The sequence below is a fragment of the Liolophura sinensis genome, chromosome 1 (genome assembly GCF_032854445.1).
Source record: "Liolophura sinensis isolate JHLJ2023 chromosome 1, CUHK_Ljap_v2, whole genome shotgun sequence".
NCBI classification, from domain to species: domain Eukaryota; kingdom Metazoa; phylum Mollusca; class Polyplacophora; order Chitonida; family Chitonidae; genus Liolophura; species Liolophura sinensis.
This window is the reverse complement of record NC_088295.1, coordinates 11676066-11700457: the sequence shown is the minus strand read 5'-3', so window position 1 is coordinate 11700457 and position 24392 is coordinate 11676066. Positions and strand designations below refer to the sequence as shown.

General features: G+C 37.7%; 1 protein-coding gene across 7 annotated transcripts in view; it reads left to right on the top strand.

Moving 5' to 3' along the window:
- Positions 1-24392, top strand: part of LOC135461658 (protein pangolin, isoforms A/H/I/S-like) — a 60579-nt gene that overhangs the window by 22059 nt on the left and 14128 nt on the right. For 6 of the 7 annotated variants that reach the window (XM_064738845.1, XM_064738846.1, XM_064738844.1 and 3 more), the window contains exon 3: positions 10206-10312. In XM_064738845.1, coding sequence (XP_064594915.1) covers positions 10206-10312 — 107 coding nt within the window. Of the gene's footprint in view, positions 1-10205; positions 10313-18991; positions 19386-24392 lie in introns of those variants that run through there. The other variant, XM_064738850.1, reaches the window with a different exon arrangement.

The window sequence follows — 24392 nt, the reverse complement described above, 5'->3', positions numbered from 1 at the left end:
TAAGCAGGAATAAAGACCTACGTCAGGCTTGATTGACTTGGCTGTTTGCCCTGGGCCCCTTAGAACGCACTATCTGATATACAAGTCGTCTAATCCCAGGGATTGGCGTGGCTCTGCGCTGCCGATAGCGCTACAGTGTGTCTCTTGCTATTAGAGGATGTGGTCAAAATGATCAGGGATTGTAGCGCTGTGCTCAGCCTCTCTGTACTCTCAGAAAGATTACATATGTCATTGATAAATACAGATGAAGAGAAACAGATACTGGAAATTACATCTGTAAATACAGCCATGAAGAGAAAACACAAGGTGCATGTAGATGTCAATTATTCACTAGTATGCATTTAAACAAAGCATAGAAAATAAAGTATGCATTATAAAGCATGGAATAGCTGATGGATTTGACTGTGGCATGAGAGAATGTATTTATGGGGAATTGTACCTTAATCTTCAAACTGCACAACTAAATAGTGAACTGTTGAATATTGTAGTAAAGAAATCTTCATAACACTGTGCATACTTTTATCAACTTCAGTTGTACTTGTACTTTTCTTATTTTTGGACATCACCTATACCCATCCACAAATCATGTGTATATCTTAGTTCTTATCTTTTCACCCTTTGATCTTTTTTCGTAAGATGCTTACATCACTTGTTTGTTGTCAATCTTATGTATTTATAAGAAAAGGAAAAAAATTCCCTTACCAATTCTTTACTGGTTGCAGAGGTATGAGGTCAAAGAACATGCTTTAGAAGAATAATGTCTTAATCACTGTTGTGTTTATGTAGAGAAAAGCATGCTGTCACTGTTCAAGCCAATTAACATGTGGTAAAAACGGGTGTAACTTGTTAAGAGTATGGGCGGTTGGACATTGATGGGCATGTGTTTTGAAAGGGCCATCCTGGGAGACTGGCTGCATGCGGCCAGCATAAGTGGTAGACTACACTATGTTGTCCTGCTGTAAACAATGGCTGTATTGTGGTATTGTCAGTGTCCCATGGTGTCATGCTGTCAGAACCACTTCACTCCCTGCCTGACCTGCACAAACACAGTGTTTCTCTATATACACCTATGATAATAATCTATCAATGCCCCCCTCTTATTGCCCTGTTGTTTTTGTCACAAAATCATCATTTCAACAATATTGTTTTGTTTCATAACATATTGGATAAATGACCCACTCTGAGAAGTAGGATCTGCCATGCATTGAACTGGCTAAATAACATGAGAAAATTTCACAGAACAATGGAACTATGAGGAAAACATTTGTGATGTGGGTTTTCAGGGTTGTGTGTCCACCTAACTGGGCCAGTTATGTGTCTCTGTGTAGAGTGATATGTCTGGCAATGAGTGCCTAATGTCATGCTCATCACAGGCTATCCATGCTGTGCCACTTCCCATGGAAATGTTTATTTTGATGATGATAAACATGTTTTATGTTCTGATCATTACAAACATTGTGCTGTGTCATTCATTTATTGTGCACCCTGAAAGAGATATGTAGGTCTATACTAATAAAAAAGTAACATGTGCTAGACATTTTCCAACACTGCGCACACATTTATTAGAAATAGATGAATGTGCCTGATTTACTTCATATTGTTTGTCTAATACAAACATTGCGTTTACATTTAAATGTCACTACTTATATTTCAATACTGAAACACACTAAATTTCCTTTTTATTTTGCCCAGTGTTCCTCATCCTGGTACCAAAAAATTATATCATCCTTGAAATATAACACTATGTATTTATTTATGAATTCATCTGATGTATCTAGTGATGTTTTGTTAACAGTTTCCATGTTTTATAAAGTGGAATGGCATATGCTGTTTTTACATCTTCATGTATTCTTATAGAAGGCCTCTCGGAAGGGCAAATTGCTCAACCCGACTGAGTTGAGGATTCATCTGTTCATTAATTTGGGAATTGCTGTAACAGTTGTCATTTGGTAAAATCTCTATGCAAAGTTAAAATATTAAAAGATATTTAAAAAACGTGCGCAATAAACTCCTAAAATTAAGCAATGTGATCAGATTTTAACTTTGAATTAAGGTCCTGATCAAGAAGAAACATCATTTAATGATATGTAAGAATTTAACTGAATAAAAAATATTTCCCTTATAAGAAGGCAAATCATTCAACATATTGAACTTCAAAGCCTGCCAGGTAATTGCTGTGTGGATTATGACTATCCATAATTCTTTCTATGTGGGGTGTTAACTGTACACTGTCCTGCCTGTTACTCATGTCACTGACACAATACAGAGATGTCATTGGAGACATCAGCCAGGTCTGTCATTGTGAAGAAAGCATCAGTGGTAGCTACCACTCACTCCACAGTTAATCATTCCATCCCTGGTACCCAAGCATTACCCTTAAGTTCACTTTTTCCATCACTGTCATAAGAAGTGTAAAAAGCTTGGAAAAGGTACATGTAACTGTAAACCATGTAAGTATGAGCTACAATGCAGAAAACAGCAGATTTTTGAAAAGGTCAGATTACGGCTGTGAATCCTTAAGAAATCCCTCAAACTGTTTTGAACTTTTTAAATGAACAATTTGGTAGTTGTTCATATTGTAAATGTTGCGTCATGATGTTTTTTTTTATCATTATGTATTGTTACAGTGAAGGTTAATCTGTGTTATGTTTGCTGTTATTGTCTTGTGCTTTGGTCACATCCACAGTGAATTCAGACAGTAGTAAGTCTTGTTCATGTAATACCCTCTGCTGTGATTTAAATTAGTTCAGGTGAGTTCATATAATATTCCACAAATGAATATAAAGTCACATTTACAGGTTGCCCATATGCTTGTACATGCACTGCAGTGATCAGCCACTTTAGGACTGTCTGTCTGCTACCTGTCTGGATTGAATTTAGATTTAAGTCTCTAAAAACGTGCGTACAGAATAATACATATATACATGTTAAGTTTTCTTTACCTGCTCATGATAATGTATGTTTCCCCCCACCCCCTAACCCCAAAACTAGGACTCCATGGCACTTAAGTGATAGGGTTTCAGATTATAAGTTGTTGACAGGTATTATAATATCACAGTTGCATGTATGCTCAGGGAAGTTTGTTTCCCTCGTTGTGGATGGTACACAGCAGCTACATGTATTAAATATGTGTGGGATATGGAACAATTCTAATATTTACCTGGTGTATTGGGGTGATTTAATAGAAAAATGGTTGTATAACACAAATACATGTAATTGAAATGCCAAGCTGTGACATGTGTACCCATTTAAGAGACGACATCAGATTAATGGCACTGTTGACTGGCGCTCAACCCTGTGCACTGAAGGTAGAACACAGGGTTATTGCAGCCGTGTGGTTAGTTACAGCTGCACAGTGTTGCATTGATGCATGTTGTTGAATGTTTAGATTTCCTATTTACATTAGATCTTGTTAGGAGACATAAGTCAACACAGATAGAAAATAGATTTTTTAAATTTAAACACCAAAAACATTCACATTGATGGACCTTTTTGAAAAGACAATCCTAAAGGGTATCCTCTTGAAATCATACTACTTGTCACTTATTCTTAGGACAATGGCCGTGACACTAACACCTGCTTAGCTTGTTCATTAAAAACAATAACACGAGCTTTCTCTAAACTGATGTATACAATGGACCTGTCTGTATAAAATATGTACTTTTAAAATTGATCTTTTCTACATTGTTAACGTACTAGCATTCTAGGTCAAAGGGTAGGTAATATAGTGTGAAATGTACACACCTGTACATGAAGATTCATTTAGCATGCACAAAGTGTTGAAGTAAGAGGCATTGTTTTAATAAAGGGCAATAGTGATGTGTATACATGTACTGTTACTGTGTATTGGTACATATATTACGTGGTTAGTCTTGTCTATATATTTTTGAAGCTCATTTCTGCTGTTTGGTGGTGATCAAAGGACTTTTTGATTTAATGTTGTTTTAAATTTTTTCAAATGTACATGAGGTATAGAATAAGTATATTTCCTCATGGCTTTACCATGGTGGCTAAAGTGAAACATTCTTGAGTATGGCATGAAGCATCTATTAAATACCACAGTGACTGAGAGAAAAGCATTTATGCCAAGATCAGCTTATAAAAGGAGATATGCTTGTAGTGTTGTTTAGGCCATCTTTGCGGAGATCTGTTGTTTGGAAGCTGGTGCTTCTGGTGAACAATGAAGAGAATTTGCTTTCTTCTATTACTGACATAGCTCAAAACACAGGGAGGGAACACCAACAAGAAAAACTGTGTGTGCAGGAAGAACTTGCTGGGAGGAAGTGAAACTGGCCAAAAACTGATGGCAGGGAAACTCATTTAGACTGTTTACTGATTTTTCTCCAGAAAACATGAAAGGGGTTTTTGCTGTAGCCACTGGTGGGCAAACAGTAGCCCGTTCTCAATTATCATTGGCAGTCAGGATTTACATGTTGAAACCATCCAACTTTGGGGATAATTTCTGCAAAAAGGAAGTCATTGAAGAGAGGCCTGCTGTGTGGAGTTGTCAGGGCCAGCCTGTTGATCGATATGTGAACTGACTGGAGAAATAGAGGCGGCTCTGAAATCAGGCAGAAATCAATACTGGCTGCCACACTAGTCATCAACTCTACACCACTAACAAGTTACATTGACATCGACAAGTTTGCCCTAGTTAACATACGCTGCCTTTTTTTTTTTTTTGGTCCAAACTGCTTGTTACAATTACACGTGGACTGTTTTATCCAGGTTTACCTGATGTTAACAAATGTACCTTCCCCGGCACAACACAAGAACACCATCTTGATGGCTACTGTCGGAAAATACCCATTGATTTCTAAGAGCTCTCAGAATGTATATTAACAGTGTTTTGGGAATGGTTATCAAAGGCAGCCTTGAAAGTGTTTATTATTTCTTAGGGTGCTGTTAAGGTCCTCACTCACTCCGGCTATTAAAGCACTGGTTGCACAGACTGTTTGGCTCCTCAAAAAAAAAAAAAAAAAAAAAAGCTCTTGCTGATAAGCGCCTGCAGCTTTAAGGCTGGAGCGCTGTGAGGCACCTGGTCAAGGGCTGTGCTATACTCTAGGCACTCCAGTTTTCACCAGTATCAATCTGACCACTATCAATTCATATAAGTGCGTGTTGTTTATTCTCCAAAAAAATAAACATTAAATGTAAAGTTTGGTTGATCGTTCTGAGGCAATGCTTTTATAATAAGAAGTAATTCATATATCTATCAAATTGTATATTACTATAATTTTTTGTGCACAACTCAGTACAGCATGTTTGGAGGTTTGAAATGCTGTTCAGGGTAGAATAAAGATTTCCAAGCCATTTTTGTAAGATGTCTGGGATGGTCGACCAGCATGAAACTGTTTGCTGATATTACTTTTGGTAATGTCTGGATTTCTTCAGGTGTTGGATAGAGAAGAAGTATTGGTCTAATTGCTGATTACTGTCCCACAGGTGAAGTGTTTATAGCCAGCTCGTTAAGCTGCATTGGGGAGGTTTTCATCTGTAGGGAAAAGGATATTAGCCCTGAAGAGCTTGGCCACCAAAGTCAATACACGGAATATCTGCAGCTCGCACAGTCTGAGATGGATTGGGATTCAACTCCATTGAGAAGATGAGAAAAAAAGGGACACAAAATTCTGATATTGAATAGCTGTCGGTGAATTCTGCCATCAGCCGGATTAGCAGCTAATAACGGGCGTCTTGAGATGAGGTCAGCACTCGTTGGATGTGGCGCAGCGATAGGAGAAGGTGGCCTTTCTCCTAGACCCAGTTCAATTAGTTCTGGCTAGCTGGCCAATTACCAGTGTCATAGTAAGACCCAGGTAGCTTATTCCAGTCGACAGGTAATAATGATGATGAAGGTGCCTGCCTCATCTTGATTTGATTTTCTCCACTGGCCATGTCATGTCTTCATTCACGTGTGATGGAGGGTATTGTGCCGTAACCCACATAAATGTTGAAGTTTATCAAGATCTCTTAGGCTTGTCACAGCCTACCTGTCTTCACAGCGACAGGGCAGGTTTGGGGAAGAAGGGGATAGGCAAGCTGTTCTATATCACACGGTTATAGCTCTGCTGATACAATAGCTGGTGCCAGTATTAACTCTCAATGATACATCCTTCCACAGCAAAACCATAAAATCATTGCTATTAACGAAAAATGTACGGTTGCACCATGAGGAAACAGAGAATATTTTTGTGTTCATGATTTGTGTGGTAGGTCTTGTAAGGAAATGTCATAGTTTCCATTCATCAGCTGGATGGTCAGTTGAAGTAATAAAGTGATGACCATGTTATTCTGTAGCAAAGTATTTATCCTGGCTGACCCAGTCGCCTGTCAGAATTATAATACAGGCTGGCAGACATCTCTGATTCCAGGCTGATCGGGAACGAGTCGTTGCCCAATTTCTACTGGGAGATCGCTTTGTTTATAGGCAAAAAAATCTTTCCTACTGACAATTGATCGTGCGGAGTGAGATTTCTGAACTGACAGAATTTGATATTTCTGTAGGCTATCTGACAAGGACATCCCTCAAGTGCCAGCAGCAATCTGTCTCTTTTATCGCTTTCTGAAAGGCCAGTTCTTAAAACGGACAGGGGAAACATTCTGCTCGCAATAGATCATATTGACACACCATGTGGACCCTCCTGGTAACGACACATTGTTTGCCCGCCCCCTTCAGGAGCCCCTTCTATCCCACTGAGATGAGCTGAAACTGACATGGGGCTGTTTGCAGGTCATTATGTCAATGTTGATTTCTGTAAAGGCTGTTTAAAGCTAGGCTGATCTGCCTCCTGCTCTATCCTGTAAATGACCAGAGCCAAGGAAATCAAGGCTGATAAATCATCAGATGTCAATGTTTGCGATGTAGCCATAAATCTACCAGACTTACAAACACATTAATCTGCCTCTGACACTCTAAAGGAGTCACAGTTTTATGAATCAATTTTCTACTTTAAAGTGACGCCGTTATTATGACATATTTACTCCATTTTTTTCAAGCAGTTTGCACCTGTGTTAAGTCAATTCTTTCCGATTGCATTTACAACAGTGTTTTCTTGGCATTGTTTTACCTTGATCATTCTACCAAGTGATTAATATATATATATATATATATATATATATATATATATATATATATACATACATACACATATAGGTGGATGGGTGTGTGTTTGTAATACTAGCTTCAAAAAAGATTTTTCTGATAGGTTAGTTTTGATGGAGTAAATTATGTCATGAAGGAGTTTTCTGTGTATTTGTATCGTTTGAGTTTTAATATTTAAACCTTAATCTCAGCATATTGATTGTTAAACTGTTGAAGAAATTTGAGTTCTCATAATTTGATAATATACATGTGGTTTAAGTAAAGGCTTCACCTTGAAATATTGGGACAATGCATTTTTAATGTGACCTTCTAAAACGCAAAGCACATTTGCTGCTTGATGTATGACTGAACTTCCCTTTTGAGGGCCCCAGAGAAAACCAGTCTTCTGGTTGTTTGAGTGTGGGTAATCATTTATACTACTCTTTTGAAATAAAGTTATTATTATTTTTATATAGCTTAGGAATTTGGTATATTGAAATTTTAATTACACTTTTTATGACTTATAACCTTTTAATCATTCTAAATTCCATGTACGCACCAGTGTTGTTCAAAGAACTGTAGCAATACATATTTTAAACATATTTTTATCTTATAACTGAGGAAATAATTTGCGATAATACATATGGATTATTCAGGTTATCCTGCTGCCAGTGATTGTGCACATTATTCTGAGTTACAGTAAGGCAGCTCAGTAAGTACAACACTGCTTTCTGAGCAGTGTTGTCCATTCTTGCCTATCTCAGCAAACCCGGCTGTCTTTTGGCAGTATTCGGGAGTGGGGAGGCTGTTTGCATGTAGATATGAGTGGCGTGGGACCTGGGTTAGGCTCAGACCTACATAGTCAGACGGCAGCCAGCCTTTGATGTTTGAGTCCCGTCCAACTCCTTCACTCAGGTGGAAACAGGATACATTTTTACTGAAATCCCCTTGGTGTAAGCGTTTATTGCATAATTTACATAATTTACATAATTTGGATTCAGTGATTTTTTTTCTCCCTTCCCCTTTCCCATGTCCTTTTTTCACACTCCTTTTTGCTTTGGGTCTGCTCTCGCCAAGCCTTAGCCTTTCGCAGTAGGAGGAGAGTGGAGGGTAAATCACCCGTTGTTTCACCTTACTAATTCCGTACCCCCTTTTATCTCTGCTGCCTCCTGTGCAGCTTGAGTAGGAATTTGTATTCTGTGAGAAATGCTTTGGCTGACTTTGGCCGTTTGCTCTGCGCCTTAGCTCAAAGACTCTATGTGTGGCACTCCGATGCAGCAAGACAACAACTGAGCTTCGATGGCTCAGGAAAAGAAAGGCATCAAATGTTAGGGAAACATACAGAAAGTCTTCTTTAAACTTAAGGCTTAAGGGTTTAATTTGGAAATTTGGTTGTCTCATATTTGCTTGGTGGGAAAGATAAGACATTTGAAAGCCTTGTATATGTGTTACAGGTGAATGTGTTTGGATGCTGAGATGTGTTGATACATCTGTCTCACTGAGGATCAATCTGGCTCTTGGATTCCAGCTGTTTTTTGGGGTTTTTTTTGTTTTTTTTTTTGTTTGTTTTTTTTTCATCCATACAATTAAGTTTTTCTGTCATAACTTATTCCCTACCTTTGTTTGTGAATGGAAGTAAAATCTCCTGTGAAATGAGTTTAACCTGAGTCATTTCTAGTTGATGCGTTGAAGGTGTGCTGAGTGAAGGCTGTTGTCTTTGTGCAGGGTGATAGAGAAGTTAATCTGTGTGATAGATGTTTCTGTCAGGTGTATATAACAGTGTACAGGTGGCAGTAACTAATACATGACCACAGATCAGCTTTGTGAGTTGCCCTGTCGCACCCCTCCTACCTGCAGTGAAGCCCCTCTAGCGGCAGGCTCCCACTCTACCCCCAGGGTTTGCAGATAGCTGATTCCACACTCTCCTGGACTTGCAGCAGGCGCATTGATTTCTGAAGAGTTACAAAGCCAATCTGACAACTCGTTGAAATTTCATCTAGGAAATGGATATGTGTTATCACTTATTTGTATTGACCCTCTGCAAAATATTGTTCTCAAATGTTTCTACAAATTGAACAGAATAAAGGTGAAATGTATCCTTGAGTAGGAGTGACAATGGAATCGTATCGGACCGGCACAATTGTAGCAAGCAGAGCTTTTTCTCTTATTAGAAATATATGATTACTTTTAATTCTTGAACACAAGACATAAACCACAACTCATCACCTTGACAAGTAGGGGGCCCCACCTTAATATTGAAAATGAACACTTTACAGGTAAAAGAGTGTTTGAGTTTTTGTAATCCAGGCTTACCTGGAGAAATGTCAATCAGGGACAAATGTCAGGTGAGATGGGTTAGCTCTCCAGTTGTCTTCCTGGTGGGAGACTGTTGTCCTTCCATTATCCACTTTTGTGTGTTACTTGAAGGCTCGGATCGTTGTAGATGCTACCTCACTATGAAATGTCACAAAACTCACATCATTGTAAATGCTTCTATTCAGCCAACAGTTTTTTTGTTAATATGTTGTTTTGTGTTTTGCCGTCCCTCCACCCCATGACTTGTTGTGAAGGAGCAATAAGCAAGTGCTTTGTTGGGATTAAATTCTTGCCTGATCTTGCCATGAATTTGATATATATTTCCTGCAAACTATTTGTTCTCTTTCGGAATAAAAGCTGCTCTGAAGCTGTTTTAATGCCTTACTCTATGACCAACTTCACTGGAGCATTTGGCTGGAACTGCTTTTAATATAAGCTATTTGAACAGGACTAGTTGTGTTTGTAGTTTCATTGAACAACACAGGATTTCCTTGATCAAATGTACTGCTTCGCATCCTACATCTTAATGTTTTAAAAAAGAGGATGCTTTAGGAGCCAGTTGTCTGAAGACTGCACTAATTGATTAGAGGATACAGGTGTAAAACTTGTCCGTTTGACCAGCATGGCATCAGCACTAGGAGGTTGTGATCTGGACTTGCAGTCAAACACATTTTTCTGGGATTTCATGTACTACTTTGCAGGTAATGCTAGAAATACATGTCTATGTGTTTATCTAATTAACTGTGAATGCTTGAATTGTATGTCTGTAGGCCTTGCTATAACTGCTTTTTTTTTTTTTTTATTTCAGATAAAAATGTGATACCTCCTCACCCAGCAGACCGGGGCGGCATCGGTCATGTGTATATGGGTCTGCCCTACCACTACCCTAATGGGGCCTCAGTTCCCTCTAGTCTGGTAAGTTCAACATGCCCTATATCTGTCTTAGAAATTTAAAACATATACATGTTATTTAATTTTACATTTTAAGGCAGGTAAATGTCTGTCTGTGGAGGCAAGCAAGGGATTGTCTGTTGTGTTTGACAAAGGAGAAATGGTAGGAGTTATAGTGATGTAAACTGTAAAGGAGTAGATGTAAATGTCTAGATATTTCTTCATGTTGCATTTCATATGTGCTTGACTGTGAGTATGTCAGGTGTTACACAAAAATTGTACTTATTTGTCAAATTTAATGAGCGAGTGGCTGTGTTTGGCCTTGTAGCAGTATTCTGTTGAATTTGCTGTCTAGGCTGATAGCTTCTGGCAGAGCACACATGAACATCAATCAACAATCAGTGTTTACGTTGACTTTAAATGGAGTTCAGGGAATTGCAAGTGAAAGTGTAATTTTCTTCTTACTTCTTGAGTAAACACTCTTATGGGACAGAAATAGCACCTGCTTTTTCAGGGTCCATTGTTTGTGTGCCAACTATGAAAGGCTTAAATCCATTGAGCTTTCACTTCATCGGACAGTTGACCAGAATTAATGGTACCACTGGCCTATCAGATGGCAGTTAAAATGTTATGCATTAATGACTACAGTGCTGTTTGTAATATTAAAACAATTAACAATTACTTCCAAATTATGTCATATTTGTATTATTGTGAAAATTTGTTTTCGTCGATACACTTGAAGACGGTTAAACATTGCCAGGGTTGAAAGCTGCTGAACTCTGAGGATCATGGATGGATGGATTGAGTTTGTGTGCAGTGTCTCTTCTCATATTCAAGGAATTTGCCAAATTGCTTTATCACAGTTAAGGATCTGGAATTTATCTGGCTAATCTGATTGCTTCCTGGTCTGGTACTAATTAGCATAATTACTGTGTTGTAATAAACGGAGGACAGCTGACAGATTCTCTGTCTGTGGGTAATGCGGAATTAAGCTGGGTAGACTTCCATGCAATACAAACCAAAGCCCTCCTCAGTCCAGTGCTAGCTCCAACCTTGTTACGTGTGGCACATGACAGTATCTACTGGATTGTGAAATTACATTCAAATCTACTCATGTATATATACAAACCTTCACAAGGAACAAGCAAGCAATCAGTTCTTCAGGACTGAGGTTTGTTGATAAGACTAGCACTAGGAATTGCAATTCTTATTTCTTCAGCCATCAAACAATGTGTCATTAGATACTGATCAAATAAATAAGTAAATGTAATTCTTCAGATTTTCTGTGCATGTTTATGGGGTTTTCACTTAGGCACACAGTTAAAGTAATACTGTGTCCCAATTTTTACAGTTTACTTTTATCAAGCTCAGAATCTGAAGTTATCACCAAACAGGAATATTTCAGATGCAGTGGTACAGTTTGATAAATTATGAAAATTGTGTCATTGTCTCCATGTAAATCTTACACAACATGCATATGAGGTGACTTTTACCTGTTTCTAGTAAGCTTGCCAGTACTATATAGAGGATTGTTTCAATATTGTGAAGTTTTCACTTATCATGAACAACAAATCAGCAGTTGTGAAAATTTATCCAGTTATAAAACAAATTTTACATGAAAGTATAACTCTTTTCATCATATAATATTTAGTTGCCAACATTTTCTCTAGCTTGTCATTTTATATCTAAACCTCTTCCATCAAGATTGTGATAAACCTCAACACCCCTACTGTTTGAATAGACTGCTCCAAGATCAAAGTGGACAGGACTTACTTGTCTGAATTGAGGGGTGAGCAGCAGGAGTAGTTATGAGAAATACTGGGCCTTCTGGTTTCTGGTCAATTTCCCCTGGCATCTGTCTGTAGATAGAGTAGTGGTCTTGGTGACTTTGTCATCATTAGCGGTACATTGATCAGACACTCTGCAGTAATCAGATTTTTTCTCCCAAATAAACTTGCCATAACAGACCATGGGAGAGTGGCTAATCCCTAGCATGCCCCTTTTGCCACATTGACAATAATTTCATCCAGCACTTCAAAGGAACTCATAAGGCGCTCAAGCGATAGGAATCTCTGTATTCTTACTTTGCTGCATTTTGCTGCCTATGTTTTTTTCTTGTTCCCAGCCCTTTCTCTGAGAGAGAAGATGTAGATGTTCCTGCATTAGAATGTTCTGGGGTACCGTCAAGTACATCTAAGATTCCCACTGTATCCTCACTTAATGTGTGTGCCTACAATACTCAGAATTTAAAAGACATTTTTTCTTTCTTTACTGGAATAAATATTACCCTAAATACCCCTTTGTGACACAATTGGACTTGCATTTTCTGAACATGTGTGAAATGTCTGGAGAGAAATTCGACTGAATTTATACATGACTGTCATTATACAGGGGTGAAGCTGATTTATGTCCCATGATAGCATTGAGCTATGTAAGACTGTGTAGGAAAGAAGAAAGTCCAAGTGCAAAGGTGGTTGTTGTCAGAATTAGGGTGCTCAGAGGTGCTATTATCATATAAGTATACATCAGATCTGACTGTTCGATACAGTTCTGCTTTCTTTTGTACTGTGACTGTAGTTTCCCCTGAAAATAGTTAATACCTTGTAATTTGAACTTGACAATATTGGTCAGCCTCACTGTTATGCTAGAGCTACAATGTGCATGAAAGTGATCGCATATCTGTCAGAACAAATGGCAATTTGAAGTGTAAATGGCTTAGAAATAACAGTACCTGTGTATGTGTTTAATGTTACCATGTAAAGGCAGTGTGCTAACGGGTACTGCTCGTAGGCCCCCACATCGTTAAGGTCACAGCATCTATTCTGCTACGATTGAAAGATGGTAAATCAGGTATCTGGCAATACCCGGCACAAACTTCTTCCTCTCTCCAATAAACCCACCCACAGTCGTATAAGTGAAATATTTTTCATTGTTTCATTAAATCTCAATTAAGTAAATAACTAAATCCAAGACAAGTATACTGGAGTCCACCCATAGAGAATGTTTTGCAGATAAATGTAATTGTTTGATGCCAGAGATATTTTAATTATGTAATGGCTTTTAAGGAAAGTATTCTTGGGTAAAGATTTTTGAAGCCCATTTTAAATTTCACTCATTAAAATTTTGCCTGAGAGTAGTTCATGATTCCATTCTATGTGGGATGACAAATGGATGGTATTTTCACCAAGTTTCTGTATTTAAAGAATTGTGATGAATGTTAGCAGTTCTCAGAATATCCTCAAGGTAAAATGTCCAATTAATATTTAGAAGAAAAGAAGAGTTTTGCTTTCTTGTCAAAATATGTGTGAATTTACAGTTGCTCGATGAAATAGTGTCTAAAGGAATTCATTGTTCAGCAAATTTTTGTAGTTCCTCCATACATACGTGGAAATGTTAGATGAGATGACATCATTTCAAGGCTGCAGACAGGCAAGTTGACAAAGAAGTTTCACATTTATTTACAGGTACATGTGTACCTTGCCAGGGTACATGCGTGTGGCAGAAAAAAAAAAGAAAAATGTTTTCAAATTTTTCAGGTGTGTTTTCTTTATTGATTAGCTAATGAGGATCTTTTCAGAAATGAAGAAAATATCAAAAGAGAAGGGAAAAAAAGAAGAGGGGAGGGAGGAGGGGGGTGTTAATGGATGGGGGCAAAAAGTTAAAATCAGAGTGTCTTGTGTCTGACCAGAAGTAGGCAACAAATATGTGGACAGTGTATAATTGGCTCAAAACGCCATGGCTTGTTAAAATGTTATGGTATCAGAGTGGCCCTGGCTGTCCCTAACCCTTCCTAACCCTCCCTAACCCTAACCATGGATAACGTCACAGAAAGATTCATTCTTTACAACATGAATAACGGGTAACACCAATGATGTTACAAAGTTCTATAAACAGAGATCATAAGTGAAGAACATTTTCTGTATGTTATGTTATACAAGTGTAGAGATTTATACTCAAAATACTTAATGAATTGTTTTCACAGCAAAAATTTCCACAGTTTTATAAAATAAGAGAAGCCGGGGGCCTCCGTGTTTCAATTGGTTAGCACTAGTGCAGTATAAAGACCCCAGAAGCCTCTCACCAATGTGGTCGCTGTGATTTGAAGTCCAGCTTATGCTGGCTTCCTCTCCAGCCATATGTAAGGAGGTCTTGTAGCAACCTGCAGAAGGTCGTGGCTTTCAGCCCACCATAATGCTGGCTGCCATTGTATAAGGGAAATATTTTTGAGTATGGCGTAAAATACCAGTCAAATAAGTAAAAAAAAAAATGAGAGAAGCCTGACTGTTGACAATTTTTTGCACAACTTGAAAACGTTGCAGTTAACCTGTAAGATTTGTTTGTTATTCTGTTTACGTATTACACCTGGTACAGTACCACGGGCAAATACATGTATCTGGACATCCAGGTGTTATCTCACAGATTGACTTACCGTACTGGTTCTCATTGTGAAATTGTGAAAGAGCAATATTAAACTGCCATCAATCAGGGATTGAAACGGGTAATTCCTGAAAAGATGCTATGCTCTGCCTATTTGTGCATTGTCCATTTTGACGTTTGGCTCCTTTTATATTAGTTTATATAGGGTATGCTTTGGTTTACAATTGATCCATATGAGTGAAGAGATCTTTACCTAAGGGTATTAGTCATTGGCTGATCAAAAGAGATCTATGTGTGGCTGTGACAGATCTGTTTTTGAAGATGACAGCCGTGAGCAGATCTACATGTAGTTTGTTAGGGGAACTGAATGTTAGAGTGACAGTCACCTAAGTTATGTCTGCTATCTAGCTGGCAGGGGGAGAGGAGATGGGCTGTTTTTTCTTCTTTTTTTTTTACTTTTTTTTGGAGAGAGCCCTCTGCTGACACTGACAGCCATTGTGAAACAGCCATTGTGTGACTGGGTGGAATTGACATGACAAATGTGTGTGACCTGATGTAAGGTCAGAGGTCAGTGGTTCTTTCATCACATGGGCATGGAGCTGGGCATGGAGTCGGCTCTGTGAAGCATCAAAGGGAAAAGTCAGTGCAGCTATTGTATGGAGGCTGGGGGTAATTTCCAATGTTTACCTATGCTGTGGTGTTAATACATGCTATCATTGAGTTCAGACAGTATTAGAATTGTGCAGTTATTTGGAAGGATACATCCATCAATAGTTTAATATGGCACCCGGGTAATATGCACACATTTTAACACAGGTGATAATAAAATCTAATTCCACGTTTACAGATTAGGTGTGTGGAGAACTTCACACTCATAGTGGTTAAGCCTCAGATTGGCATTAGATCATCACTGCAAACATTGCCTGGAAATAAGACTTGTGCAGTGTCAACCTTTGTGACTTATACTTGTGTCCAAGTGCAATGTTGAAAGAGCACAGAGACTCGATGTGAAAATATCATACAAGATCTTTGAAAAGGGATTGAATTCAGGATCCTATTATTTTATTCAAATATATTGCCAGATATTATTTACATGGTTGAGAGATCTAAACAGTATATTAAATATATACTGATTTATTTTTCTCATGTTAACACAGTATCCTCTATCTGAAATTTCAGAAGCAAGGATTAAATAATTATGGCATGCTTTTAGGCAAGTCATTATGAAAATATTTATTGTGTTAAAATGTCTAAAAGTCGGGTCTATTTCTCTGGAGAACTGTTGGGATTGATATTCTACATTTCTACATTGCATTTTGAAAGCAAATATTTTCAACAAAATTATGTCTTTATCTATGATAAATTCATTTTTATCAGTTTCTATAAAGTACCTTATCAAGCAGATTTAATATAAACCCCTGTATTATACATTGTATCTACAGTTACTTATCAGCTCTGTTTAATTTCTATCAGTTATGTGTAGGTTATGCAATTAGACTTAGCTCAGATGTGGCATAACACAGCAGGCATTTATCTGATTGGCATAAGTGCCAAGAAAGACTTACCTGCGGAGTTATCCACACAGGTAAAACAGTGGGCTTTTGTATGGTGATAGATATAATTCTAATACTGAATTAGATACATGTATAGACAAGTGAAATTACCAAGTGGTAATGTCTAGATGTATGTATGCCTTCATACATTTCATTTACTGCAATTATGTATCGTGTACAGCTTTTGCACTGAGTTCACGTGCACAAAATGTACATGTATGTCAATGTATGGAAAGAATCATCCCTGGGTTTAGTTGAGATCAGATTTTTGTATGTGTCACTTTGCTATTAAATTAAATTTACAAAAACCACATACACACTACGTGTATTTGTCAGAAAGGATTGTTCAGTCTTAGGTTTAGGTGAACTAAAATTCATTCTGTTAAGAGTGTTGTATGTACTCTAAAAATGTGTGTATCTTGAGATTTGAGCTATATTTGTTTGTACAAGTTTAGACTTTGCATGAATGGAGCAAAAAGTCAGAAAATGTTGTTGTGTGTTTAACATTCCAGTCAGGTGGCTGTAAAATTTTGAAATGTGAAGACAATTTATCAGTGACTTTAATAATTGTTTCTCTGTGAAATTTTCAGCCAACTGTATGGTAGAGAACATACCTGTGAACTGGGAGGATTGTTTAGAGACATACAACATTGGCTTGTAGATACTTGGCCTTTTATCCTAGTCAGTCAGGTTTACACCTGTCCCCTGTCACCAGGTGTAATTATAGGTAAATACTACGACACAGACGTCCCAGATGAGTCCTCTTAGAGCCTTAATTAATACTTATCTCCCGTCACTCTGAAAGCTCGCCAAGAATATACTCTTTGTAAAAAGCAGTAGAAAAAAGTGGAGGTAATGTATTATGTGGTAATGACGACCTCTCTTTATGTTCACTTTGGTGACACATTTCCGAGGCTAAAAAGCCAGGTTAAAAATTTGCTGAACTCTTTTAAAAGTGATGATGAATTTGCTTCACTGTTAAAATAGTGCTATTTTTCACTGCTGTCATAGGCAGCTGACAGTATTGTATAAAACCCACTGACACACATGAGATGTTAATAGCCTGAAAACAACATGCTTGGTTTAAAGGTTTTAAAAGTTGAAAGGCTGGAGAATATGTAACCATTACTCCACAAGATTTTTAATCTATGTATAGGAACACGCCCAAGATTGTGTCTCTTAAAAGATAAAGATTGTTTTGTTCAGTTAGAAACTTAGACAACTTAAAAGATACTTTACTGTATCATGTATGCATGTAGCACAGTATTAAGATTTTTTTGTTAGCGATGTGGAGGTGTAGATAACAGTGTTAATGTCAAAAGTGATGTACATGAGATGGTGCTATGGACATTCCACCAGCTTGAAGAAGGGGACAGAACTCAGGCCGGACACAAGCCCTAACCCCCTCAACATGTTGGGCAAGGTTGTTGTGGCACCCTTCACTGTTCATTCCTAGTTTGCTGATAATAATGTTACGTTGTTTGCTCGAGTACTTTTTTGGAGCAAATTTCTACAATCTGTGGAATTAGACCAGCCAGCCAGAAAATTTTTGATGATGCCTAAAAATGAAATTGTTGAACCGTTGTTATGATTTAATGATTTATTTTTCTCAGTGTATTGATTTTCTAGAACTTCTGTGAAGAATACATGAAGGCATAAATTATGTCATGGGATTATAAAGCTCCATTTGAACACTTGAGGTTTTATGGTTTTTTTATTGGTTATTGACATTACACTGTCTGATGCCACTGATAAATGAATGATACGATACTTTTTGTGAACAGGTGCCCCTCATGTATGTGTATGTACTGATACCAACCACTCATAGAGGTTGATCCACTGCTCTTACAATTCCACATTTTACACAGGGCAACTTGTAGTACAGTAACAACTTATACATCTTGCAAACCTTGTCACTCAGAACCGCGGTAAATAATATGCTTCAGATAGTCTGAACCAGTGTTGTTACTGCCCACATTTGAAGGTTTACTTTGTATCAGAGTATTAGATATATTAAACAAGTGTTTAAAATGGAGGTATTCCATCCACGTAGATTTAACATTTTTCTTTTTTAAGTCAGTTTATGTTTAAATGTATTGTGACACGCACCTGTTATGTTTGCTGCTAGAACACTCTGTCAGAAGAATATGCGTTATGAAATAGAAAGCTGATGGGGTGGGTTAAAATTACAGATGATAGATCAGGGGTTGACGTGTAGAGATGAGTGTCGGGTAGCGAAGGCCAGGCGGTGAGGAGCGCTGGGGTTTCAGCCTAGTGCGGGTGGGGCTGGGATACACTGTATATATGTGTGTGACTAGGGTACCTGAGCAGCTCGCTTAGATCTCTCCTGTTGGGCTGTAAATAGACAGCACATGAAAGAGAACTCGCCTGTGCTGGTTGAAATGGAATCAAGCATGGTTGACCTGATCCCTACTTCACCCCTGTTGTCTGCCAAGCTTTGATGGACGTGTGTCATGATGGAGCAGTCCATTATTAGGGGAGCTACGCAGGCAAGCTAACTCAGCCTGTTGCCATAAGTAGGCAGTTTTATAGGTTTTATGTTCAATCTTGAGTACTTCCACCCAAATGCCTCCGAGGTTTTCTCCCCAGCTATCATTAAACACAGATACTTAGCAAATCTATGGATTTCTGTTATTTTCTGCATGAGAATTCTCTCCTCTGTGTTTTCGTCCTCCCTGTGAAATATTTGAGCTCTTCTCTGTTTTGAAGCTGACATTAGTGATTGTGTCTGCCAGATAGTGTTCATTGTCTAGAATTAATGTGGTTTTACCCAGGGTGCAAAATGACACAGCTCACCCTGATAAGATCCCCAAGCATGTACCTAAAGTCAGGATTTTTCAAATTCTCCTTAATTCCTACATTCCCTTAGTTACAAAAGTTGATGCAACTTTACTGGTTTGCTCCTCAAAGTTACTGCCCTCTGAATCTTCTGAGTTATCACTAATTATGCCTGGTTTTGAGGTGAGGCTGTATCTTGTCAACTGGCACAGTGAAGGACTGCTCTTAGTGACTTGAGGAAAGTTTTGGAGGCTAAATTTAAGTTTCATCGTGATCACTTGTTCTGAGACTGCTGGCAAACCATGATGTACTCCCTGCCGTGTATCACTAATATCATCGAGATTTGTCATTGCTTTGACACAAAAGTGGTAAGACACCTTTCTTATTATGCATTTTTCCTGTTTTGATATTTGACTGACTTTTGATAGTCTTAAGATTACAGAATCCACAGTAGTGATCATCTTCTGTTTTGTTAACTTTGAAAGATCAGTTAAAATCTTTACAGCTTATCGGTAATATGCTAAAAATCACAACAAAGTCAAGACTGAACCCAGTATAGCCTATGTAGTGTTTATGTTGAAGACGCCGTAACATGACCAGTAAAGTAGTGTTAAATACATTGGATATTATCTCATGTAAAGATGAAACTACATGTGGATGCACCCACCTTTACCCCCCCCCCCCCCCCCCTCTACCCAGCCCACCCAACCTCCCAACAACTTGTTTTCTCACACCTGAGAACTTTAATTCACGTTGTTGTGAAGAGACTTGTGTTGATAGCACATTACAGGATGGCAGTGCTGAGCTATAGAGAGTAAACCGCCCAAACTATTCAATATAATTTATTGTAAGAGAAAAGACAAAAATTAAGTTTTTGTCAACATTTATGCTCCTCATAAATGCAGTCACCATTTTGAGTGACTCTCTTGGATAACAGCCGGCTGTTGTATAAGTCATAATTTACTGTCTAGACAACATAATATGCTTAAAATTTGTCAGTAATGGGTAGGATATATATGTATTTTCACACGTCCTCTCCATTACTGCTGAAGATGTTAATGTTATTGGCTAGTGTGGTGCTGTAAAGATACCTACACTGCTGAAACCATATGCCAAGTTTTCACTTGTGTTCAAAATTTAAAATTTGATAATAGTTTATCTTTATGAAAGTTAGACATTGTGATAGACTTGCTTTGGCCAAAGTCGGGGATAATAGTCTTATTTTTGGGCCATTCAGGATTCATCATACAGATTATAAATTAACTCACAGTGAAAATATTAAGCAAAGTCGAATTCCCTTCTGAAGCCTTCAATAGGAAGACAGTTGGAATAAAACATTGACTGAATTAAATGAACAAGAGGCTGAATTTGACCATTTACATGTGACCATTTGCCAACTATTAGACTCTCTTCGCTGATCTGGTTTTTATAGTGTTCAAATGTGTACAACGTCTTCAAATGTCCAGAGAGAGCTAAAGGGAGAAGCTGGGAAATGTTATCTCTGGGGTTGAATTTGTTTGAAAGAAGAATCAGTTCATTATAATTGATTTCTTGAAGTTTTTAGTTAACAAAAATAAACCAAAAATTGTCCGAATATATCTGACATATGGCTGAAATTCCCCCCAGTGGTAGGCTAGATAGGTCTCTACCAATAAGTGAACTGAACGGGACTGCTGTCTGTGTCATGTGCTTTTGAGCCTATGTTCTCATTCTTCGCTACTATACATATATATGGAGAGAGTATTTAGCATTTTTCAGCAGAGCGCCAAGAATGTCCGAAGATTGCAGACTTTATCCTACACAGTTGTTTTGTATTGAGAATTTTAGTAAAGATCCAAACGGGAGCATCTAAATTTATTTTTCAAAGTCTTTACCAATTTTGGTGAAGCTGGACGAGACATTATTTACTGTAACTTTATAGTTGTGTAATGTTCACAATATACCAAGGGTTATTCTGTTACCCGTTAGCCTTCACACCACAAAGTTTTTACAACTGGACATGAAATATCCTTGTGACCTTGTGATGGACGTCCTGAACAATGAAGAAACACAAGTGTGCGTTTAAAATATTATTGATAACATCAATTTTAATATATAATATTGAAGTCCATATAACACCTCATGTTAATTGGTCTGGATGAACATGACTTTGCTGGCATTATTGCTTTCTAATTCCCTCAAGTCTGTTACACTGCAACTGGATGAAATGATGTCTGTATATACTACTGTGTTCATCACTGTGTTATTCTGTACGTGTATTAGACCGAAAATTGTCCACATCACTTAGTTGCCTTGATTCTGAGAGATACATTGATGGTAGAAAGGTATTCTAAGGTTTGTTTGGGAGGTACGCTTAGGGTGATATCCTTCAGGTAGAATGCAAGTTTCAACAACAAAATCTTTTTTTTTCAGTCATTAGTTGGCTATTTTTGGGGTGAAATTTTAGATAAATGCTGCATTCCAAAGTTATTGATAAAATAGAGTTTGTCTTATAATATTTGGGATCTTTAAGCTTTCATTTTTGTGATATATACATTCTGTTCTTCATTATGATTTTATTTAGCTTATCAAATATGAAATTACCATATTAAACATGGTGGGTACATTAATCGCTTTCCGTTCTCTTTGCAAAGTGTTTACCAAAATAAGACTATTATCCCTTGTAACTCTTATAAAAAAAGGCTGCAAAAAGAAAGTTTTGGCAGATATAAATAGGAGTATTAACAGAATTTGTGGAATAAACATTTGTGGAAGCTGTTGACTTTTGATTAATTGGAAACAATTAGATTCAGACCCCCATCTTCTGTTTCTTTATCCATGTGATACTTGTGTGTTGTTTCGCTTTAGGCTACATTTGCCAAGCTTCTTCAAGTGTAAAGATTTCTGAAGTGAATTGTTAGGATTCTCAAGCTGTCAAATTAGGTTCTCTGCTCTAGCTGAAAGGTCATTTTGTGCAAGTCCGTATCTTGTCCTCTACCTGGCTGTTGTCATTTTTCTAATTAAGTAGCTTTACATTACTGGCATCATTATGAGTTTGAGCACTATCATTTGCATGTATCATGAACTTGTTCTTTTGCTTTCTCTGTATGAGTTAGCGTAATGAAATCATTAATGTCTTCCTGCTAACTGTTACCTAATGTACCGCTTCTCTGGTCTTGGTAAAAAAATGTTCGTTTGCAGTGTCAGAAATCACACTTTATTACCAAGATTAGTGCGTGTGGAAACATTCTTGGGAAGATACTGGCAATCATCGCAGATTTTTCTAGCAGGCTTGGTTATTTTTCTGTACTGGGTTTCTGTGCAGGGAGTTTTTTTAGCTTTCCCCTCTGGTATGGCAGCTGTCAGCCAGGGTAATATGATTGAGAGTTCTTCACAGAAAGTCAAGATGAGGCTTTTTGCCACGGGAGAAAAAATAAGTCTTGTACATTGTAATTAACGAACTCTGCAGTTACATGCAACAATGTGTAATGATTGTACATTAATGATATTCTCTAGATTTCTCCCCAACATGGCTGAAAAACGAAACGGAAAAATAAGAAGAAAACAGCGCAGAGATTCTGGATTGTCAAAGCTCATTATCAAAGACAGTAATACAGCACTATACTCGCCATACACATTTGTGCAATTTTTCTTGTTTTCCCAATGCAAACCAGAGTGCTACAATGTTTATTTCGCTTTGTTTATTTTTCTTGTCTTTATTAACATTACGCTTATTAAGGCAACATGTGTTGGATAATCTTGACAGGTAAGACAGTTCCTACCTGAGAGAGTTTTCCCCTAGAATCATCCTTACTTACATAAGTAACATATGTGCGGTTGGTTTAAATTAATGGTCCCTACCTGTTTTGAAGTGTTAGCTGGAGAAGTGGACAACCATGTGGGGGATTTCTGCTCAGCTGAGCATAGGCTCTCTGGAACAGTGGACCCACTGGGGCTGAATGGGCAGCTAATCTGGACCTCCTTCAAATCTGTTAGACACAGACTGCTGGACAGACTATCCTCTTAATCAGACTAATCGGACTGGGGGCAATTTGCCCCTGACTGTCCCCTGCACTGCCCCATAAGCCTTGTACACATGCAGCCCAGGTTAGTTTATAAGAGATTAGCTATAGCAGCATCTCCCCATGACATGACCCTATAATGATGCCCCCCTCTGCCCCCCCTGCCCCCCCTCTCACAGGGCAACAAGGTAATGATTAGGGGAATTATACCCTGAGGCTAGGAATGTATGCAGTGGTCATTGGATTGTATTCCTTCTGGATCTGCAAAACAATAGGTGATTAAGTAGTGTGTTCAGAGGACATATTAGTCTTCAAAAGATTGACTAGTATTATCATGTTTTTACTCTGACTACGTTATAGCAATGTCAAGTCATGTTGAAAGACTTAGTTTATTTCCTTGTAAGATTCACTTGCAAAATAATGAATTATTCTTATTCCATGCTCAAACAAAAAATGTTGATTTACCTGTATATTCTATAAACCTTATTCTCTTCTGGTTTAGATTGACGCATTTAAAAGAGAAAGACCTTGATTCTTTAAGGCATTTGTTCTTGTTTCCCTATTTTACTAATAACATAAAGAAAAGTTTAACATTTATCAACCCAAACTATAAATGTTTATTTGTTCACTTCTAGAAAAGTACTAGATGCATTGTTTTTGTTAAAAATTAGGAATACCCCCTAATTCCTCAACCTTTTTGAATATGAAATAGCAACTATTAAGGCAATTTATGCACCTTTAACATTTGATTTTGGAGATAAAACTACGTTGGTTGGGTTCGCCAACTTCAGGGCTTCACAGAAAGTATAATTTTATCAGTTTACACAGAATAATGCCCTCAGAATTGGCAGAAATAAACACCTTGCAAACGTGCGAAAAGGTTGAAGAAGTACAAAGTTGGCTGGATGTAGTATAACACTTTGGAATTGTGTGGCTGTAGTATTCGAAGTGACTTCATTGCTGTATGTCTGTTCGTCTTCAGTTCTGTGAATTCATATAACACAGTTGTCATTGTAGCCTTGTCACAGGTGGCAAAAAAACACCCTTCTAATTATCAGATGTAATATTCTGGACAGCTTTATTACTCTTTTGAATGTAGTTATTTGCAGAAAAAGGAAGACTATATTGATTTAGTATGTCATTTTGTAAACACGGCCTGTCTGAATAAAAAATTAGAACGCCTAATCTACGTTATGTGTCGGAATTTATTAGCATTATACGCCAAATCTCTTATACGCAAATCATCTTACTGTAGAATTTTGTAGTATTTTCATAGATTTGGATAGGAAGTTTAAAACAAATGCTTTTAGTCTCATACATTAAGTCACAAAATTTGTAAATGGTGGTGTAATACCTTGCTCAAACATGTATATT